Consider the following 16,402-nt stretch of genomic DNA (forward strand, 5'->3'; position numbering starts at 1 on the left):
CCTTTATAAGACATAAAACACCTGAATAAAACAATTACTATTTAAGAAATTCAAATAATAGTTTAAAAAACCTAGTGTCTTTCACAACTTCTCCCTCCCTACTTTAAAGATGCTAGGACAGAGGCGCCTGGGTGGCTCAGTCGTTGAGTATCTGCCTTTGGCTCAGGTCATGATCCCAGGATCCTGGGACTGAGCCCCACACTGGGTTGCCTGCTCAGCGGGAAGCCTGTTTCTCCCTCTCCCACTCCCCCTGCTTGTGTTCCCTTCCCGCTATTTCTCTCTCTGTCAAATAAGTAAGTAAAATCTTAAAAAAAAAAAAAAATCCTAGGACAGAGTTTTTAAGAGGCTATATCAACTCTTTCAAAGAGCAGCCTCTCCACTCACTGTAAAAATTGAGAATTAAAAAAAACCTCACTTTATGAAGCTGTTATAATCCTGATACCCAAACTGGACAAGGACAATACAAGAAAAGAAAAACTTATCACAATCCATTTTACATATGCATATAGAAGCAAAAATCTTAAAACGTAAGAACTGGAAAGCAACGAAAAGACAAATCTGTCCTTACCTGCAGACAATAGTACTTCTACAAAGAATATCTAAAAGAATTTACATAATTAGAATTAATAAAAAACTTCAGCAGGGATGCTCAATATAAGATCAATACACAAATTCAATTAATGGCATTCTTGTATACCAGCAATAATCAATTTGAAAACATAAGAGAGAAAAGACTCCATTCACAATTGCAACAAAAAATATAAGGTACCGGGAACAAATAAATGAAAACATAAATAAACAAAAAAATATTAAAACTTAGTATTACAATGATGGCAATTTCTCCCAAGTTCACTTAAAATAAAAAATAATTTCAATCAAAATGCCCAATGTTTTTCAGGGATAAACTGATTCTAAAATTCATATACAGAAGTGGCAAGAATGGTTAACATAATTTTGAAGAGCAAGGTAGGGGAAACATGGGATTAATACAAAGCTACAGAAATAGACCAATGAAACAAAAGAGAGCCTAAAAATGAAATTTGAGTGTGACAGAGGTTGCATTACAATTTAGATGGGCTATTTGATAAATGGTGCAAAAGGCATAGTGCTTACTTGTATGAACAATAAAATTATCTTCTTCGTAATGTAGAAAAAATACATTTCAAGAGATTAGAGATAGGAGTCAAAAAATCAAATTTTAAAAATTGCTGTGGGCACCCGGATGGCCAGTTGGTTAAGCGTCTGACTCTTGATTCTGGCTTGGGTCATGACCTCAGCATCCTGGAAGGGAGCCCCACATTGGGCTCCTCACTCAGCACAGAATCTGCTTCAGATTCTCTATCTCCCTCTGCCCCTCCCCCTGCTCATGCCCATGCACTCCCTCAAATAAAAGGAAATCTTAAAGTAAAACAAAATAAAATAAAGCAAATAACCTAACAGAGCAATGGACAAAGCAGGAAATGAGCAAAATCACAGAGGAGAAACCCTGAATGGCCAATAAACCTATGAAAACATGTTCAACCTTACAAGGGGAATAAAAATTACTATAGGATTGAGATATTGTTTTAAAGGTTGGCAAAAACTAAAAAGCCTGAGAACACTATGATGGGGAAAATGGGAAATTCATACTTAACTATGAGTGTAAATTAAAATAACCATTTGGTTTGATGATGTAACTTACAATGCAATAATTTCACTTTCTGGTATATACATCCTAGAAATTCTTGGGACATGTGCAAGGAAGATAGGTATTAAAAGAACGTTCACCGCAAAATGGTTTATAACAGCAAAAAAATTGGAAACTACATGTTCATAAAAGAATGAGTGAATAGACTGCAGTATATATTAGATTAAGACAGTTAAAATGAACAGATTAGTAGTACACACATAAAGCCGAATGAAAAAAAGCAAGCTATAGAATGATTTCACTTAATGGATTTTTAAAACTTACAAACCACAAGTTTTATAGATCTGCAAATACTCAGCCACAATATAAAAATATTGGGAAGAATGATAGCACCACCTTTATGAGAAGGGTTACCTGTGGGGAGGGACAGGAAAAAGAATGGGAACACCTAAGGGAACACAGGCAGGCATCAACCGTGTCTTCAATGATAGCTAGCCAGCCAGCCAGCCAGATAGATATAATATAATATAATGTTATAATGTTAAGATTTCAAGGCAGTTTGGATATGAGTACACACGTGTTTGCTACGTTATTTACTATACTCCCACATATTTGAAACATTTTATAATATAAACTTCCTTAAAAGGAAACACATTTTTTTTTAAAGATTTTATTTATTTGTCAGAGAGAGAGTGAGCGAGAGCGAGCATAGGCAGACAGAGTGGAAGGCAGAGTCAGAGGGAGAAGCAGGCTCCCTGCGGAGCAAGGAGCCCGATGTGGGACTCGATCCTAGGACGCTGGGATCATGACCTGAGCCAAAGGCAGCTGCTTAACCAACTGAGCCACCCAGGCGTCCCAGGAAACACATTTTAAAAACTGAACTAGAGGGGAACCTGGGTGGCTCAGTGGGTTAAGCCGCTGCCTTCGGCTCAGGTCATGATCTCAGGGTCCTGGGATCGAGTCCCGCATCGGGCTCTCTGCTCAGCGGGGAACCTGCTTCCCTCTCTCACTCTCTGCCTGCCTCTCTGCCTACTTGTGATCTCTCTCTGTCAAATAAAAAAGAAAGAGAATAGTCAGTATTAGTGTTGCAGGTAAAAACATGGGGCCTTGGGCCGCCTGGGTGGCTCAGTGGGTTAAAGCCTCTCCCTTCAGCTCAGGTCATGATCTCAGGGTTCCGGAATCGAGTCCCGCATCGGGCTCTCTGCTCAGTGGGGAGTCTGCTTCCCTCTCTTTCTCTCTGCCTGCCTCTCTGCCTACTTGTGATCTCTGTCTGTCAAATAAATAAATAAAATCTTAAAAAAAAAAAAAACAAACCTTAAGGGTGAAGGGAGATGGTGCACTTCTAACAGCTAACCTGGAATGTGAACAGGAGACAGCAATGGAGACTGCTCTTTCAAGAAAACTTGTCTTAAAAGTTAGAGAGAATGATAGCTAGGGTCATAGGTTCTAGAGAAGGTTTTAAGATAAGAGAAATACTTAGCATCAATTATTCTGGAGTAGTTCCCTTGCTACATTCCTCTCCTAACACTAAATCCCAGTTTGGATATAACTAAGTCACTTAACATTTCTAAGACTCAAATGAGATAGATGTTTAAGAACTCTAAATTATGAAGAAACTCAAATAAAAGACCTCTAAAGTTCTTTCTAGACCTAAAATTCTATGATTCTGTGACTGATTATCTGACCTCTTTACATTCGAAGGTAAATCATAAAATATTCAGTATGCAAAAAAGAAAAACCAAGACCAATTAAGAGATGAACTAGTTGTACAACTGCATTCTATTACTTTTGCAAAACTGTTAAAACAATTCCTCTTTTAACCATCAGTAAAATTTTCACAAAAGACAGTGCCTTTTTATCAACTGGCAAAGTGCTTCTCACCCTCAAAACTGTACACTTCTAAACAATCACCAAGCAAACTGTTTTGTGACAACAGAAGTAAACTACTTAAAAGCCCATAGCTTAGACTTGTAAAAGTCATCTTTTAAATGGAAGAGGTTTATAGAAACACATATATTACATTCTTTCTATATTTGTTCATTATCTTTAAAATTTTAATGTACAGGTTCATAAACAGTTTTTTTTAACTAGCTAAGATTAGATCTTTAGAGTAATATGCCTTCTTTTCACTATTACACATTCTGAAATTTAGAACAAGGTTTCCCTTACCTGATATGGACATGGAATGTGATATTCTCTGCAGCGTTCTTGTATCCATGTTGTTTCCCAGATGCCACGGTAAGCTTGCTCATAAAAGTAGCATCCAATTACAACCAAGAGTGGTACGAGATAAAGAATGCTGAAAACACCAATCCGGATCATAAACTTCACCAACTTATCTTGGTTCTCCTTTTCTAATGGAATTTCAATTCGAACTCTGTTTAGGGATATAATGCCAGCTAAGAGGAGAGAAACTCCAACTACCACATATAGGCAGAGGGGAGCAAGAACAAAATATCTCAATGCATCAACATCGTAGAGGCCAACAAAACACACGCCACTGATATTGTCACCTTCAATTTTATTCATCGCTAAAAGGATGATAGTTAGAGTTCCGGGGATGCCCCATGCACTGGCGTGAAATAGCAATGCTTTCTTCTCAATAGCTTCACTACCCCACTTTGGCACAGCTGCCAAGAACCATGTGATGGTAAGAATTACCCACCAGACACTGCCAGCCATAGTAAAAAAATAGAGTACCATAAAAAGCATGGTACAGGCTTTATTATGAGATCCTTGTGTCACTGTGGAAGCCTTATACTGTGCAGGGCTAGATGCATTGCAGGCTACTCGGTCCTCAAGCAAAAACCCAATGAAGAAAATTAGTGATACCATCATGTAGCAGACTGCATAAAATATGATAGGTCTTTCAGGATAACGGAATCTTGTGACATCAATCAAAAAAGTTAAAAAAGTAAACAACGTGGCAGAGAGGCAAATGATTGAAATCAATCCTATGAAGTATCGAGCAAATGAAAGTTCTTCTCTCCTAAAGTACATATTTGGACAAGGAGGTGAACAATCACGCACGTGTAAAAAAGAATAACCAAGATCAGGATCAATTTTCAACTCTCGAGGACACCAAAAACCATAGTCCCTCTGTACTGCCACTGGAGCTCCTTCAGTAGGATCACCAGCTAAATTCAGATCCACAAGTCGAGGATATGGCTCATCACAATCTGGGAACCTAAAAAAATACAAGATAAGAACCATTTTCACTTATTGGGAAATCTACTGATACCTAACAATTTGGGTTTCCAAATTTAGCACTCATGACCTTCTTCATTCTAATATCCTTGGCATACAATTATATTAAGTAGGAATAAAGTAAATATTGATTCTTGTTTATGGGCCATAAAATCAGATTGTCCATTGTTGATCAAAAAGTGATATGGTTTTATATCTGATTTTTTTTTCAAAGATTTTATTTATTTGATGGAGAAAGATACAGTTAGAGAGGGAACACAAGCAGGGGGAGTGGGGGAGGGAGAAGCAGGCCCCCTGTCAAGCAGGGAGCCCAATTTGGGGCCTGATCCCAGGACTCCAGAATCATGACCTGAGCCGAAGGCAGACGCTCAACTGCCTGAGCCACTCAGGCGCCCTGGCTTTATACTTAATTTTGTTTTGGTTTCAAAAACAGTACTTTCTTTAAGGTTTTTTTTCCCCCCCAATAATTTCTACCCCCAACATAGGGCTTGAACTCACAACTACTGAGAACAAGAGTTGCATACTCTTCTGACTAAGCCAGCCAGGCACCCCAAAGAGTTTTCTTTTAATTAAAATAGCCTATCTTAGCCATCAATAAGTAACACTGTATATAGGGAGCATTTATTTAAGACACACACTTTAAAATAAGATTTCAAACTATACATTATTATAAAAGAAATAAATACATATCTCTAACAAAATAGTAGCTTTTACCCAATCTTTAACTACAGTTACACCAGATTCAATGGAACTTCCTTAAGCAGAAATGTTAAAAAAGATTTTTCTCAAATGCACAGCACAATGCATTCTGAATTATATTAGCATTAAAAATCATTGTAAGTGGCGTAGTTTTTAGACCTTTCTTTCCCATTTTATATTCGTTCCCTGCTTAGCATAGTGGTTAATTACAGTCCTTTTAAGGTCTCTAATATCAACTACTTCTTTCTTATCACCCTTAATTTCTCTCCAATCCATTACATTCTCTAACTCAGTTATTCTCAAACTTTGATGTACATAAGAAAAAATATTGTTTTAAAAATAAAATTTCAGTGCCACCTGGGTGGCTCAGTCAGACCTGCCTTCAGCTCAGGTCACGATACAGCAGTCCTGGGATCAAGCCCCAAGCTGGGCTCCCTGCTCAACAGGGAGTCTGCTTCTCCCTCTCCCTCTGTTCCTCCCCTGACTTGTGCTCTCCCTCTCCCACACTCACTCAAATAAATGAATAAAATCTTTCTAAAAATAAATAAAAATAAAACTTCTTGGGGCACTTGGGTGGCTCAGTCAGTTAAGCATCTACATCAGGCTCAGGTCATGATTCCAGGGTACCACTCAGCAGGGAACCTGCTTCTCCCTCTTCCTCTGCCCTTGCTTGTGCTCTCTCTCTTGGTCCAATAAAGAAATAAAATCTTTAAAATAAATAAATAAGAAAATTCTTGGTTCCCACCACCACAAATCATATTACAGTATACCTGTGTTAGGGCCCAGAAATTTGCATTTTAGCAAATTTCCAAAGGTACCATATCTGCAGACTTGAGAAACTGTCATGGTTGCAGAACGAATAAAACAGGTTTGCAGTGCAGATGTGAGTAAGGGTACCATTCTCATGAACTTCTGCATCTTCAATTTTCTTGCCTATATCAGTTTCTAAGCCTTCAGACTCCTAATAACTAGATGTTTAATAGTTTATATACATCAAATAGTTTCCAAGAAGCTGTGGTTGATATTAAGTTTGACAAAAATATGCATAACCTTATGCTATAGCTGATTAATCTTTTATTTTCTAATACAATCCATTTTCTTTTCTGGACTTGGAATTGTAAATCCAAATGAGAGAAACTTTTGGCATCTAAGCATTTGCTTATATCCTGCAATATGTCAGGGATTAAACATGAAAAGACAAAAAAAAAAAAAAACAGACTTTCTATCCTGCAGTCTAAAAGGAGATACAAACTGTAAATACAAAATTCAGCAGTGGGATATATGAAGCAAACAAACTCTATATAATGTATAAAAATAATACAAAAGATTAACTCTTCCCAGGGGCAAGATTATGAAAGACTTCATAAAGTAAGACCCTCAGTACAGGATTTTGACTCAGTATTGGACAGTTCTGGTAGCATGCCAATCAGTATTCTAGCAAGAAATGCAAGCAATGGCAAAGAGATTTGAACAGGGTAGTTTAATATTGCTGGAGCATGAAGTGTGCATGACTTGTGACAGGAGATCAGGTTGGAGAGATAAGCATGCTGCAGAAGAGAGAGAACAGTGATATAAAGTTTCAAACCATGCCAAATTATACTCTATGTTTTTATGGCTATATTTGTATATTTATCTGCCACTCAATATATATATATACTTCAATCTATAATCTTTCCAAAAACCAAACTCTTGATTTCTACTCCTTAAGCTTCCCCCATTTCCATAAGTGGTAATCACATTCTTCTAGTTACTCAGGCCAAAAACCTTGGGGTCATCCTTGAAATCCTTTCCCTCTAATATATACCTCACAATCTGCCACCAATTTCTATCACCGTATCTTATGATGTATCTTCTCATTTCCTCCACTGCCTCTGTGCAGTTTAAGCCACTAATACCTCTTCCCTGGACTTCTGGAGTATCTTCCAATTGATCTCCATTTCCACACAGCAGTCAGTGTCCTTTATAGACATGCCACTCCTGTGCTCATGATCATATATGTCTCTTCTGCTGAAAGTTCTCTAGTGCTCTCCCACCTCACTAAGAGTTAAATCCAAAGTCCATATCAGAGCTACAAAGACCCTACGACCAGTATTTTTCTAATCTGATATCCTTCCATTCTCCCTAGATTACTTGACTCCAGATTCTCCAGTTCCCTTGTTCTTTGGCTAATCCAAGCATGCTTCCATTTCAGAGCAGGTACACTAACTGCTGTTTCCTATGTCTACGTTTTTCTTCCCTAGACATCTAGGTTATTTGTTCTCTCGTATCGTTTGGGTCCTTATTCTAATGCCTCTTTATCAAAAAGGCGTTCTCCAATATATCTGTAGAAGAGAGTCCTTCTGCTTCCCCATATTTTATCATTACCACCCAACCCTATTCTTTTTTGTATTAGCATTCACTACCGTCTGATATTATCTATTTATTTGTTATCTCCCACCACTGCCATCACTATTAGAATTTAAGTTCCATAAGAACCAAGACTGTATTTTGTTCACTACTTATCTTCAGCATCTAGACTAGTGGCTAGCACACAGGACACACCCAATTAATATTTGTTAATGATTACTGAATAAACATATTCATATAGACCTAACCCAGGTAATTAGAAAGATGACTAGGAAGAGTGTGGAAGATAGACTTGGGCAAAAATGGAGGCAGAGATATTAGTTGATTCAAATAATATCAGGACTAAAACCAGATAAAGTCAGGGGCACCTGGTTGGCTGAGTTGGTAGAACATGTGACTCTTGATCTCCAGGTTCTAAGTTCAAGCCCCATGTTGGGCATAGAGATTACTTAAAAATTGTTTTTAAATTCTAAAAAGAAATAAAATAAAACCAGATAAGGCAGTGGGAATGAGACATATATGAAATTAGTTAGATAAAAGCAATACAGTTTATAATTGATTAGATATGGGAGCTAAAGCCAATGAAGGAGGAACAGAAGATGACTTACAGAGAATTAAAAAATGAGCAAAGGAAAATCAATTTTAGACATGTTGAAATTGAGGTATTTGAGACAAATGCAGGCTAGGATTTCCAATAGCTGCTAGATATGCAGATTTAGAACTCAGCAAGATGTCAAAGCTATAGATTTAGGTGTAGGAGTCAGCAGCAGATGAGTAAGAGTTAAAGTGAGTGAGATGAGATCATCCTGGAAAGCACGTAAAATAAAAAAGAACAGGAACAGAACTCTGGAAAGCACCAATACTCAAGGGGTAAAATGAGGAAGAGGATCCAAAAAAAGAAATTAAGAATAATTGGTCTGAGAAATAGCAGACCAGAATAGTTCACATATAATGATGTAAATGATTTTCATGAAAAGAGGGCAAGCTGAGGTTGAGGGGAATTAGGATGAAATACAGAGTAAAGCTGAAATACAGGTGTGAAGTGAGAGATACAGATTTGACAGAGGTGCTGAGAGGAATAAACAGAAATTATTCTGTTGACCAAACTGGAAATTTGCCAAAGACAGACAGCAAACAGAACTGCCATGGTTGGCATCATTAAACATACAGCATATAGAAATGGGTTGACTCAACCCAGTTGGAAATCTGACAAACAAGTTCAGTAGAAGGAATTGCTTCAAGATTGCTTCAATGTTGAAATTGCTAGCAAGGTATCATTTCAAGTAATAGACCACGAAGATTAAGTAAGGAAATAAATGAGATTAGGAAGAGGGATACTAGGAGAGGGGGAAAAAAACCAAAGTCTGGGAGTGTCCAAGAAGTTCAAGAGCAGTAGGAACAAGAATAGGAGAGATGTGGAAGAATGAAAGGTTGTTATGAAAGACGAGTTTGCCAGAATTTAAGGTTTCAGCGTTAGTAAATGCCATGCAATAGTGAGGACATAAAACAGATCTAATCCCATCAAAATAAGGATGATAATGAGATTTCTATACTAGTATGTAAACTATTAATATAAAAAGACCACTAAATAATGGGAGTTAGCTACAAGAAGTGTAAAACAGAGTGTTGCCCAAGCAAATCATAACTGTTGCTATAAATACCAAGAAATTAAAAAACTTCTAAAAGAGGTACTGTAAACGCTACCACATGTTTGGGGAGAAAGTGGATGAATAGTTACATGGGACTAGATAAGAAAACAGTTTAAACAGGTGGGAAACAGAGTAGACAAATATGAGAAAGCAAAATGTCAGTGAACTGACCATAAGAAACTGATATGTTTTATTTCTGAAGTTTTTCCAAATGCCAAATGAGAGTAACACCTGCTTTTTACCCACCTCCACGGACTACTTTTAGATGACAGAATTAATTTTAACATAAAGGAGAAAAGAATGTTCACTGCAGCACTACTGATAACAGCAAACACCCAGAAATAAATGACTAGCAACAGAAAGTGGCTAAATAACTATGGAATATTAACATAGTAGTCCATTATGTAGCAATTAAAAGGAATGAACCAAACCTACAGATATACAGATACATTTAAAAAATTTTAATGTTGTTTATAGATGTGTATATATGTAATAAGAGTATAAAAGCAAATATAGAAATGATTAACAACACAGTCAACATAATTATTACCTCATCTCTGGGAAGGAAAGAAGGGAATGAAATCAAGATGTGTACCAAGGAAGGAATTTTCAACTCTACCTGTATTATTTCTTTAAAAAAAAAAAAAAGTGACTAAACCAAGAATCACAAACTGTTAAGACTGGATAAAGTTAGACAACAATAGTACATATGCATTTATCTTATTATTCCTTATTTCTGAAATATTTCACAATACAAAAAGGTACAAATTATATAAGAAATACTGTATACATTATTACTAACAATAACATTCTCTCATATAAATCTACAAGACTGTCTTGTGAACGTTGTCAAAGCTTTAGGAAATGCTTATAATCTATATTTTGGAAGTAATCTGAAAAGTATCTGACATTTCCTAATTCTGGTTTGTTAATTAATGACAAAAAAAGGGTTGACAGAACTACTTTAGTCATTAACACATTTAAAATCATATAAATATTTAATTTCCACTATGTCATCATTAAAGACATTTAATGGTGAAGTAATGAATGATTATTTTCTTCTCTATATTTTCTAACTGTATTACTTACTAGTAGCATTACTTGTATAGCCAGTAATTTTGTGAAGGAAAAGTCAACTTTACATCTTGACTGTTTTTCTTAATTCTCTTAAAAATCTCTTCATTGAAATGTTTTTTTCCTTTTCTACCTTTTCATCTAGTGACTTGAAATTCTTAAGGAAATGAACAATTCTGAGCCATGAAACGGCTGTTAAAATTAAGATTAATATGTACTTCAAAAAAGTTTTTAAAAACTGATGAACTAGAAGACAAGTAATTTTAAACATACTGTAGCATTAAGTAATGATCCATGAAAATCTATGGTTTTCGCACCTACTGCATTCCATATCTTCAGGCCACGGAACACCAAACATCTCCATGAGCTCCGAACACTCACTGTAAGCCCGCTGACACAGCCTACGACAGGGAAGAGTGACACGTCCATATTCCATACAAATAGGAGCATAGAGTGCACAAAGAAATGGCCGAAAATCCCGAGAACAATCCAGATTCACCATTGGGTGGAATGGCTAGGAAAAAGTTAAAATTGAACAATTAGAGAAAGAATTGTATACAACTTAAAACTTCCTATTTAGAATACTACAATATTCTTTTTTTTTTTTTTTTCATTTTAAAAATTTCTGAAGGAAAGTTTTGGTTTTTGAAACAAAATCCTCTTAGCTATATCCCTAAGGATTCTGAATTGGTTGAGATTGAGATGTGTTTCAGAATCTATATGTATATTTTAATTGTTAGAGGTGATATTAATGAAGAGGCAGGGCTGAGAATTACAATATGATACATATTACATAGAAAAAAAAACAATAAAAGATATATGCCAAATGCTCAAAAAGTGATTACTGCTTGGTGACAGGAATCTAAAAGATTTTAATTTTCTTCTTTTTATGAATTTCAATTTTATTCAACTAACAAGTATCAATAGGAGAGAGCAGACAAATGCTAAAAGAGGAAAGGGAGTGGGAGTGGAGGAAAAGCAGTTATACATAGCAGTAGTTATTTTGGGAGTGTGGGAGAGGGAAAGATCTCTCATATTTGTCTCATATTTTCTTGTTCTTTTACATTAAAAAATGTTTTTAAAATGGGTATCATATGATGTAAACAGAACTAACACTGTAAGCTGATATTAAGGAAACAAAAGGAAAAATTGAGGCTCTAGATGTAAAACCATGCTTAAATAATCATTAAAACCACAGGAATAGATCAAACATCCCAATAAATATTCATCTAAGTTTTTCATTATCAAATATTCTTTTCACTTATTCATATAATGGTTTCAGAGTCATTGCTGATTTTGATCTAGTAACAGATATTCTCACCACTAAGCCTTTCTATTAAGAATCAATCAGCTTTTGGGGTGCATGGGTGGCTCAGTGGGTTAAGGCCTCTGCCTTCGGCTCAGGTCATGATCCCAGGGTGCTGGGATCGAGCCCTACATAGGGCTCTCTGCTCAGCAGGGAGCCTGCTTCCCTTCCTCTCTCTGCTTGCTTCTCTGCCTACTTGTGATCTCTGTCTGTCAAATAATAAAATCTTAAAAAAAAAAAAAAAGAATCAATCAGCTTTTACCTTGACACATAATATTTTTCAAAGACCTCCTATACAAGATGCAGTCAGAAAACCAAGAGTCACTTAAAGAAACTGAAGAGTTAACTGTATAATGGATATGGTACCCACCATATAACAATAAATTCTGTGTGAGACCATCATTCCCAAGGATGAAGGAGTAGGTTGTGTTAAACCAATGTTTCCATCATGAACAATTTTAAAATACAGAAAAACAGTTTTAAAACATCTATTTAAAGCTACTGAAGAACTGCTGAAGCAAAAAAACTAGAGGGACCAAGAATACAGAGAGCAGGAAATATGGATATGTGGCCTGATATGCACAGCTGCTTTTCTAAGAAGGCATTTGTTGAATCTTGAAATTGAAGTTGAAGGCAGTTTGTTGAGGCATAAGGTGAGAGGCTAAGATTCAAACTTTGACTAGGCTGGTGCTAGAAACCAGTGCAGTTTTGGTGGTCTTAAGGCTATAGACAAAATTCAAAAAGAAGGAATAAAACATAGGTTTCGAGAAGGGGAAGTGCCAAGGACTGAGTCTGACACAGAGCCAATTTTCCCTTCAAGAAATCAGAAAATTCTGAAGCTGCAGGAGGAAGGAGCTAAGAAGCTAAGCAGAAAGCCTCTCTGAAAAGCAGAGTGGAGATTTTGGCAGTTTTATTGTACTAAGGAAACATGGATTAGAGTTCCAGTTCTGACAGAGGAACTGAACATACCAAACTCTCCTAGGTGGAAGCCTCTGAATAGCTACATTCTTGTTGCAGTGACAAATCAAAGGAAGGCAGAGACCTGCCAGCCTCAACTCAGCTCAGTCCCCTAATGGAATTAAGGTGATCCACCACTTACCTGCTAATTAGAAGAAAGGGTGAACCTTCTCTGGAGTAACAGAACATTATCTGGAACCTCACCAACATTTTGTAATGTCTAACACTCAAAAAAAAAATTACTAGGTGTTTCAGGAGACAGGACTATATGGGGTGTCTGGGTGGCTCAGCTGGTTAAGCCTTTGGCTCAGGTGATGATCTCAGAGTCCTGGGATCCAGCGCCCCATCAGGCCCTCTGCTCAGCAGGGAGTTTCTTTGTCCCTTTCCTTTGCCCCTCCCCACGCCTTTTGTGTGCAGTCTCTCTCTCCCCCGTCTATCAAATAATTTAAAAAAATCTTTTTTTTTAAAGATTTTATTTATTTATTTGACAGAGAGAGATGACAATCAGGCAGAGAGGCAGGCAGAGAGAGAGGAGGAAGCAGGCTCCCTGCTGAGCAGAGAGCCCAATGCAGGGCTTGATCCCAGGATCCTGAGATCATGACCTGAGCTGAAGGCAGTGGCTTAACCCACTGAGCCACCCAGGTGCCCCTAAAATCTTTTTTTTAAAAAAAGAGAGAGAAGAGACAGAACCATATGATTAAAACCAAGAAAAAAAATTACAACATTTTGGTGGTCCAGCTATTGACCTTAATATACAAGACTGTATATAACTATGTCAAATATGTTCAAGAAAATAAAAATGAAGAATTTCACCAGAAATTGAAATCTATTATGAAAGGAATCAAGTGGAAATTTTATAACTGATATATACAATCTGGAATTAAGAACTCATTAGATTTATCAAAAGACAGAACTGGCAAAATAGAAAACAAGACAATATAAAATATCCAAACAGAAGCATACAGAAGCACGGAGACCAAATAATACTGAAAAATACATTAAAAAAAAATTAAGAGACATGTAAAACATGGAAAAGCCTAAGATATGTATAACTAGAATCTTAAAAGGTGGGGAGAAAAAAAAATGGGCAGAGGCGTTATATAAAAAGATGATGCCTGAGAATTTTCTAAAACTAATTGAAGACAACAATCTACAGATTCAAAATCTTCTATAAACCCCACAAAGGATAAAAATAAGAAAATCACAGTGAGGCAAACGTTAAATTGTTGAAAACTGAAGAAAAGTATCTGAAAAGCAGCCAATGGAAGTGGAAGGAGGAAAAGACAACCTTACCTTTAAAAGAGCAACAGTTAACCCTCAGAGCTGACTTTGGAAAATCATAAAACAACAGAATGACTTTTAAAGAGCTAAGGAAAAATAACTGCAAACTTCTAAGTCTATAGCCAGCAAAAATATCCTTCATAAATGAAGGCAAAGTAAAGACATTTTCAGACAGACAAAAAAATGAGAGAAAATCAGTCACCAGCAAACCTGCACTATAAGGAATACTCAAGAGCTTTTCAGACAGAAGAAAGATGATCAAAGATGAAAACTCAAAAGTACTTAAAAATCAACAAAAGGGGTGAAAATGTGGGAAAATATAAATGAATACTCCCTGTACCAATAAAAAGTAATAATGCCTTAAAATACATACAAAATACTGTGTGTGTGTATGTGTGTGTGTGTATCTCAATAAGTGACAGAAGAGGACAAAAATTCTGTAAGAATACAGAAAATCTAAACAAGCCAATTATAAATTTGATCTAAGTAACATATTTATGGGTCACTTGGGTAGCTCAGTTGGTTAAGTGACTGCATTTGGCTCAGGTCATGATCCCAGGGTCCGGGAATCAAGCCCCACATTGGGCTCCCTGCTCCGTGAGGAGTCTGCCTCTCCCTCTCCTTCTGCTGCTCTACCTGCTTGTGTCTCTCACTCTCTCTGTCAAATAAATAATTAAAATCTTTTTAAAATAAATAAATAAATAACATATTTATACTCATGATATCCAACAATACCTGGATCCTATTTAACAGACACATGGACTCTTTATTAAAATTAGCCATATTCTAGATCCTAAGGCATGCCACAGCAAACTTCAGAGAATTAAAATCATTCATAGAAGGTTCTATGACTAAAATGTAATTAAGGTATAAACCAATTACAGAAAATGCCCAAACCCAACTGCTTGAAAATCTGGAAATTAGACAACAAACTTCTAAATAACCCATAATCAACAAAGGGAATCATAACAGAGATGTAAGTTATATATATATAATTATATAGGTTATATAATCTATATATAAAAGTAAATAAAGACAATATCAGCAAAAGCTGTACTCAGAGAAAATTTACAATCTGATACACACATAACAGATAATAAGAAAGCCTGAAAACAATCAATGACCTAAGCTCCATCTCAAGAAGCTAGAAAAAGAACGGCTAAACTTAAGGAATGTATAAGGAAAGCGGTAACAAGAAAACAAGCAATTTGAATTACCACTATCAGGAATGAAGAAAATTAATGTAGAAAAATAATGTAGATACCATAAATAATAAACTAGATTTACTAGAAAAATAATGTAGCTACCAAAAGAAATAATTTTGACATGATGAAATGAACAAATACCTTGGGGGAAAAAATCACAATTTACCAAAACTCATAAAATTTTATCTTCTATCTACAAAGAAATTTAATCCATTATTAGAAACTATTCCCCTCAAAGAGAACTCTAGACTAAGATGGCTTTACTAGAAAAATATGTCAAACATCAAATCAAGAACTTCAAGTAATCACACAAAAACTCTTCCTAAAAGGGGGGAAAAAGGAACTTTACCCAATTCATCTAATGAAATCAGCCTAATTTTTATAACAAAACCCAACAGGAACTATCTAAGAAGGAAAATTATTCCTCATGATCATAGATATAAAAATTATATCAATAAATTAATCCAGAATATGTACAAAAGGAGTAATATACCACATAAACTTTTTTTCTAAGAACACTGATTAACATCTGAAAAACCAGTTAATGTAATTAATAGTATTAATAGAAAAAGGGGGGAAAATCACACGATCCACTAATAATAGAGATATAGTAAAAGTATTAAATGAAATGCAACACACATTTATTATGAAAACTACTTGCAGAGTAAGAAGAAATCTCCTCAAATCTTCTGGGAAGTAGATACATCAAACTACAGCAAACCTCATACTTGGTGGTAAACTGGAGAAAGCTTCCCAAAATCAAGGATGAGGCAAAAGTACCTGTCATTACCATCTTATTTAACACTGTATTGAAAGTCCTCAGGAGGGCAGTAAGAAAAGAAAAAGAAATAAAAGGTGAAAGAATTAGAAGGAAAGAAATTAAGAATTAGGGGTACATGGATCAGAAAGAAAGAAACTATCATTACTCATAGATGACTTGTATTCCAGTAATCAAACTATTATCCCTCAGTTCCAAACTCACCCCTCAATACCTGCTCTATGATAATCATTTCTCCTTTACATTAAGCATGAGTTTAAACTTTATCAATAA

The 16,402-nt window shown here is 35.9% G+C and overlaps 1 protein-coding gene across 2 annotated transcripts in view; it reads right to left on the minus strand.

Annotated features, from left to right (window-relative positions):
• FZD3 (frizzled class receptor 3) overlaps positions 1-16,402 on the minus strand; it is a 90,199-nt gene that overhangs the window by 43,820 nt on the left and 29,977 nt on the right. Inside the window, exons 3-4 of one of the 2 annotated variants that reach the window (XM_059393445.1) lie at positions 10,920-11,116; positions 3,797-4,814 (exon numbers count right to left, since the gene is read on the minus strand). In XM_059393445.1, the coding sequence (XP_059249428.1) occupies positions 3,797-4,814; positions 10,920-11,116 (1,215 nt within the window). Of the gene's footprint in view, positions 1-3,796; positions 4,815-10,875; positions 11,117-16,402 lie in introns of those variants that run through there. The other variant, XM_059393453.1, reaches the window with a different exon arrangement.

The sequence above is a fragment of the Mustela nigripes genome, chromosome 1 (assembly GCF_022355385.1).
Source record: "Mustela nigripes isolate SB6536 chromosome 1, MUSNIG.SB6536, whole genome shotgun sequence".
NCBI classification, from domain to species: Eukaryota; Metazoa; Chordata; class Mammalia; order Carnivora; family Mustelidae; genus Mustela; species Mustela nigripes.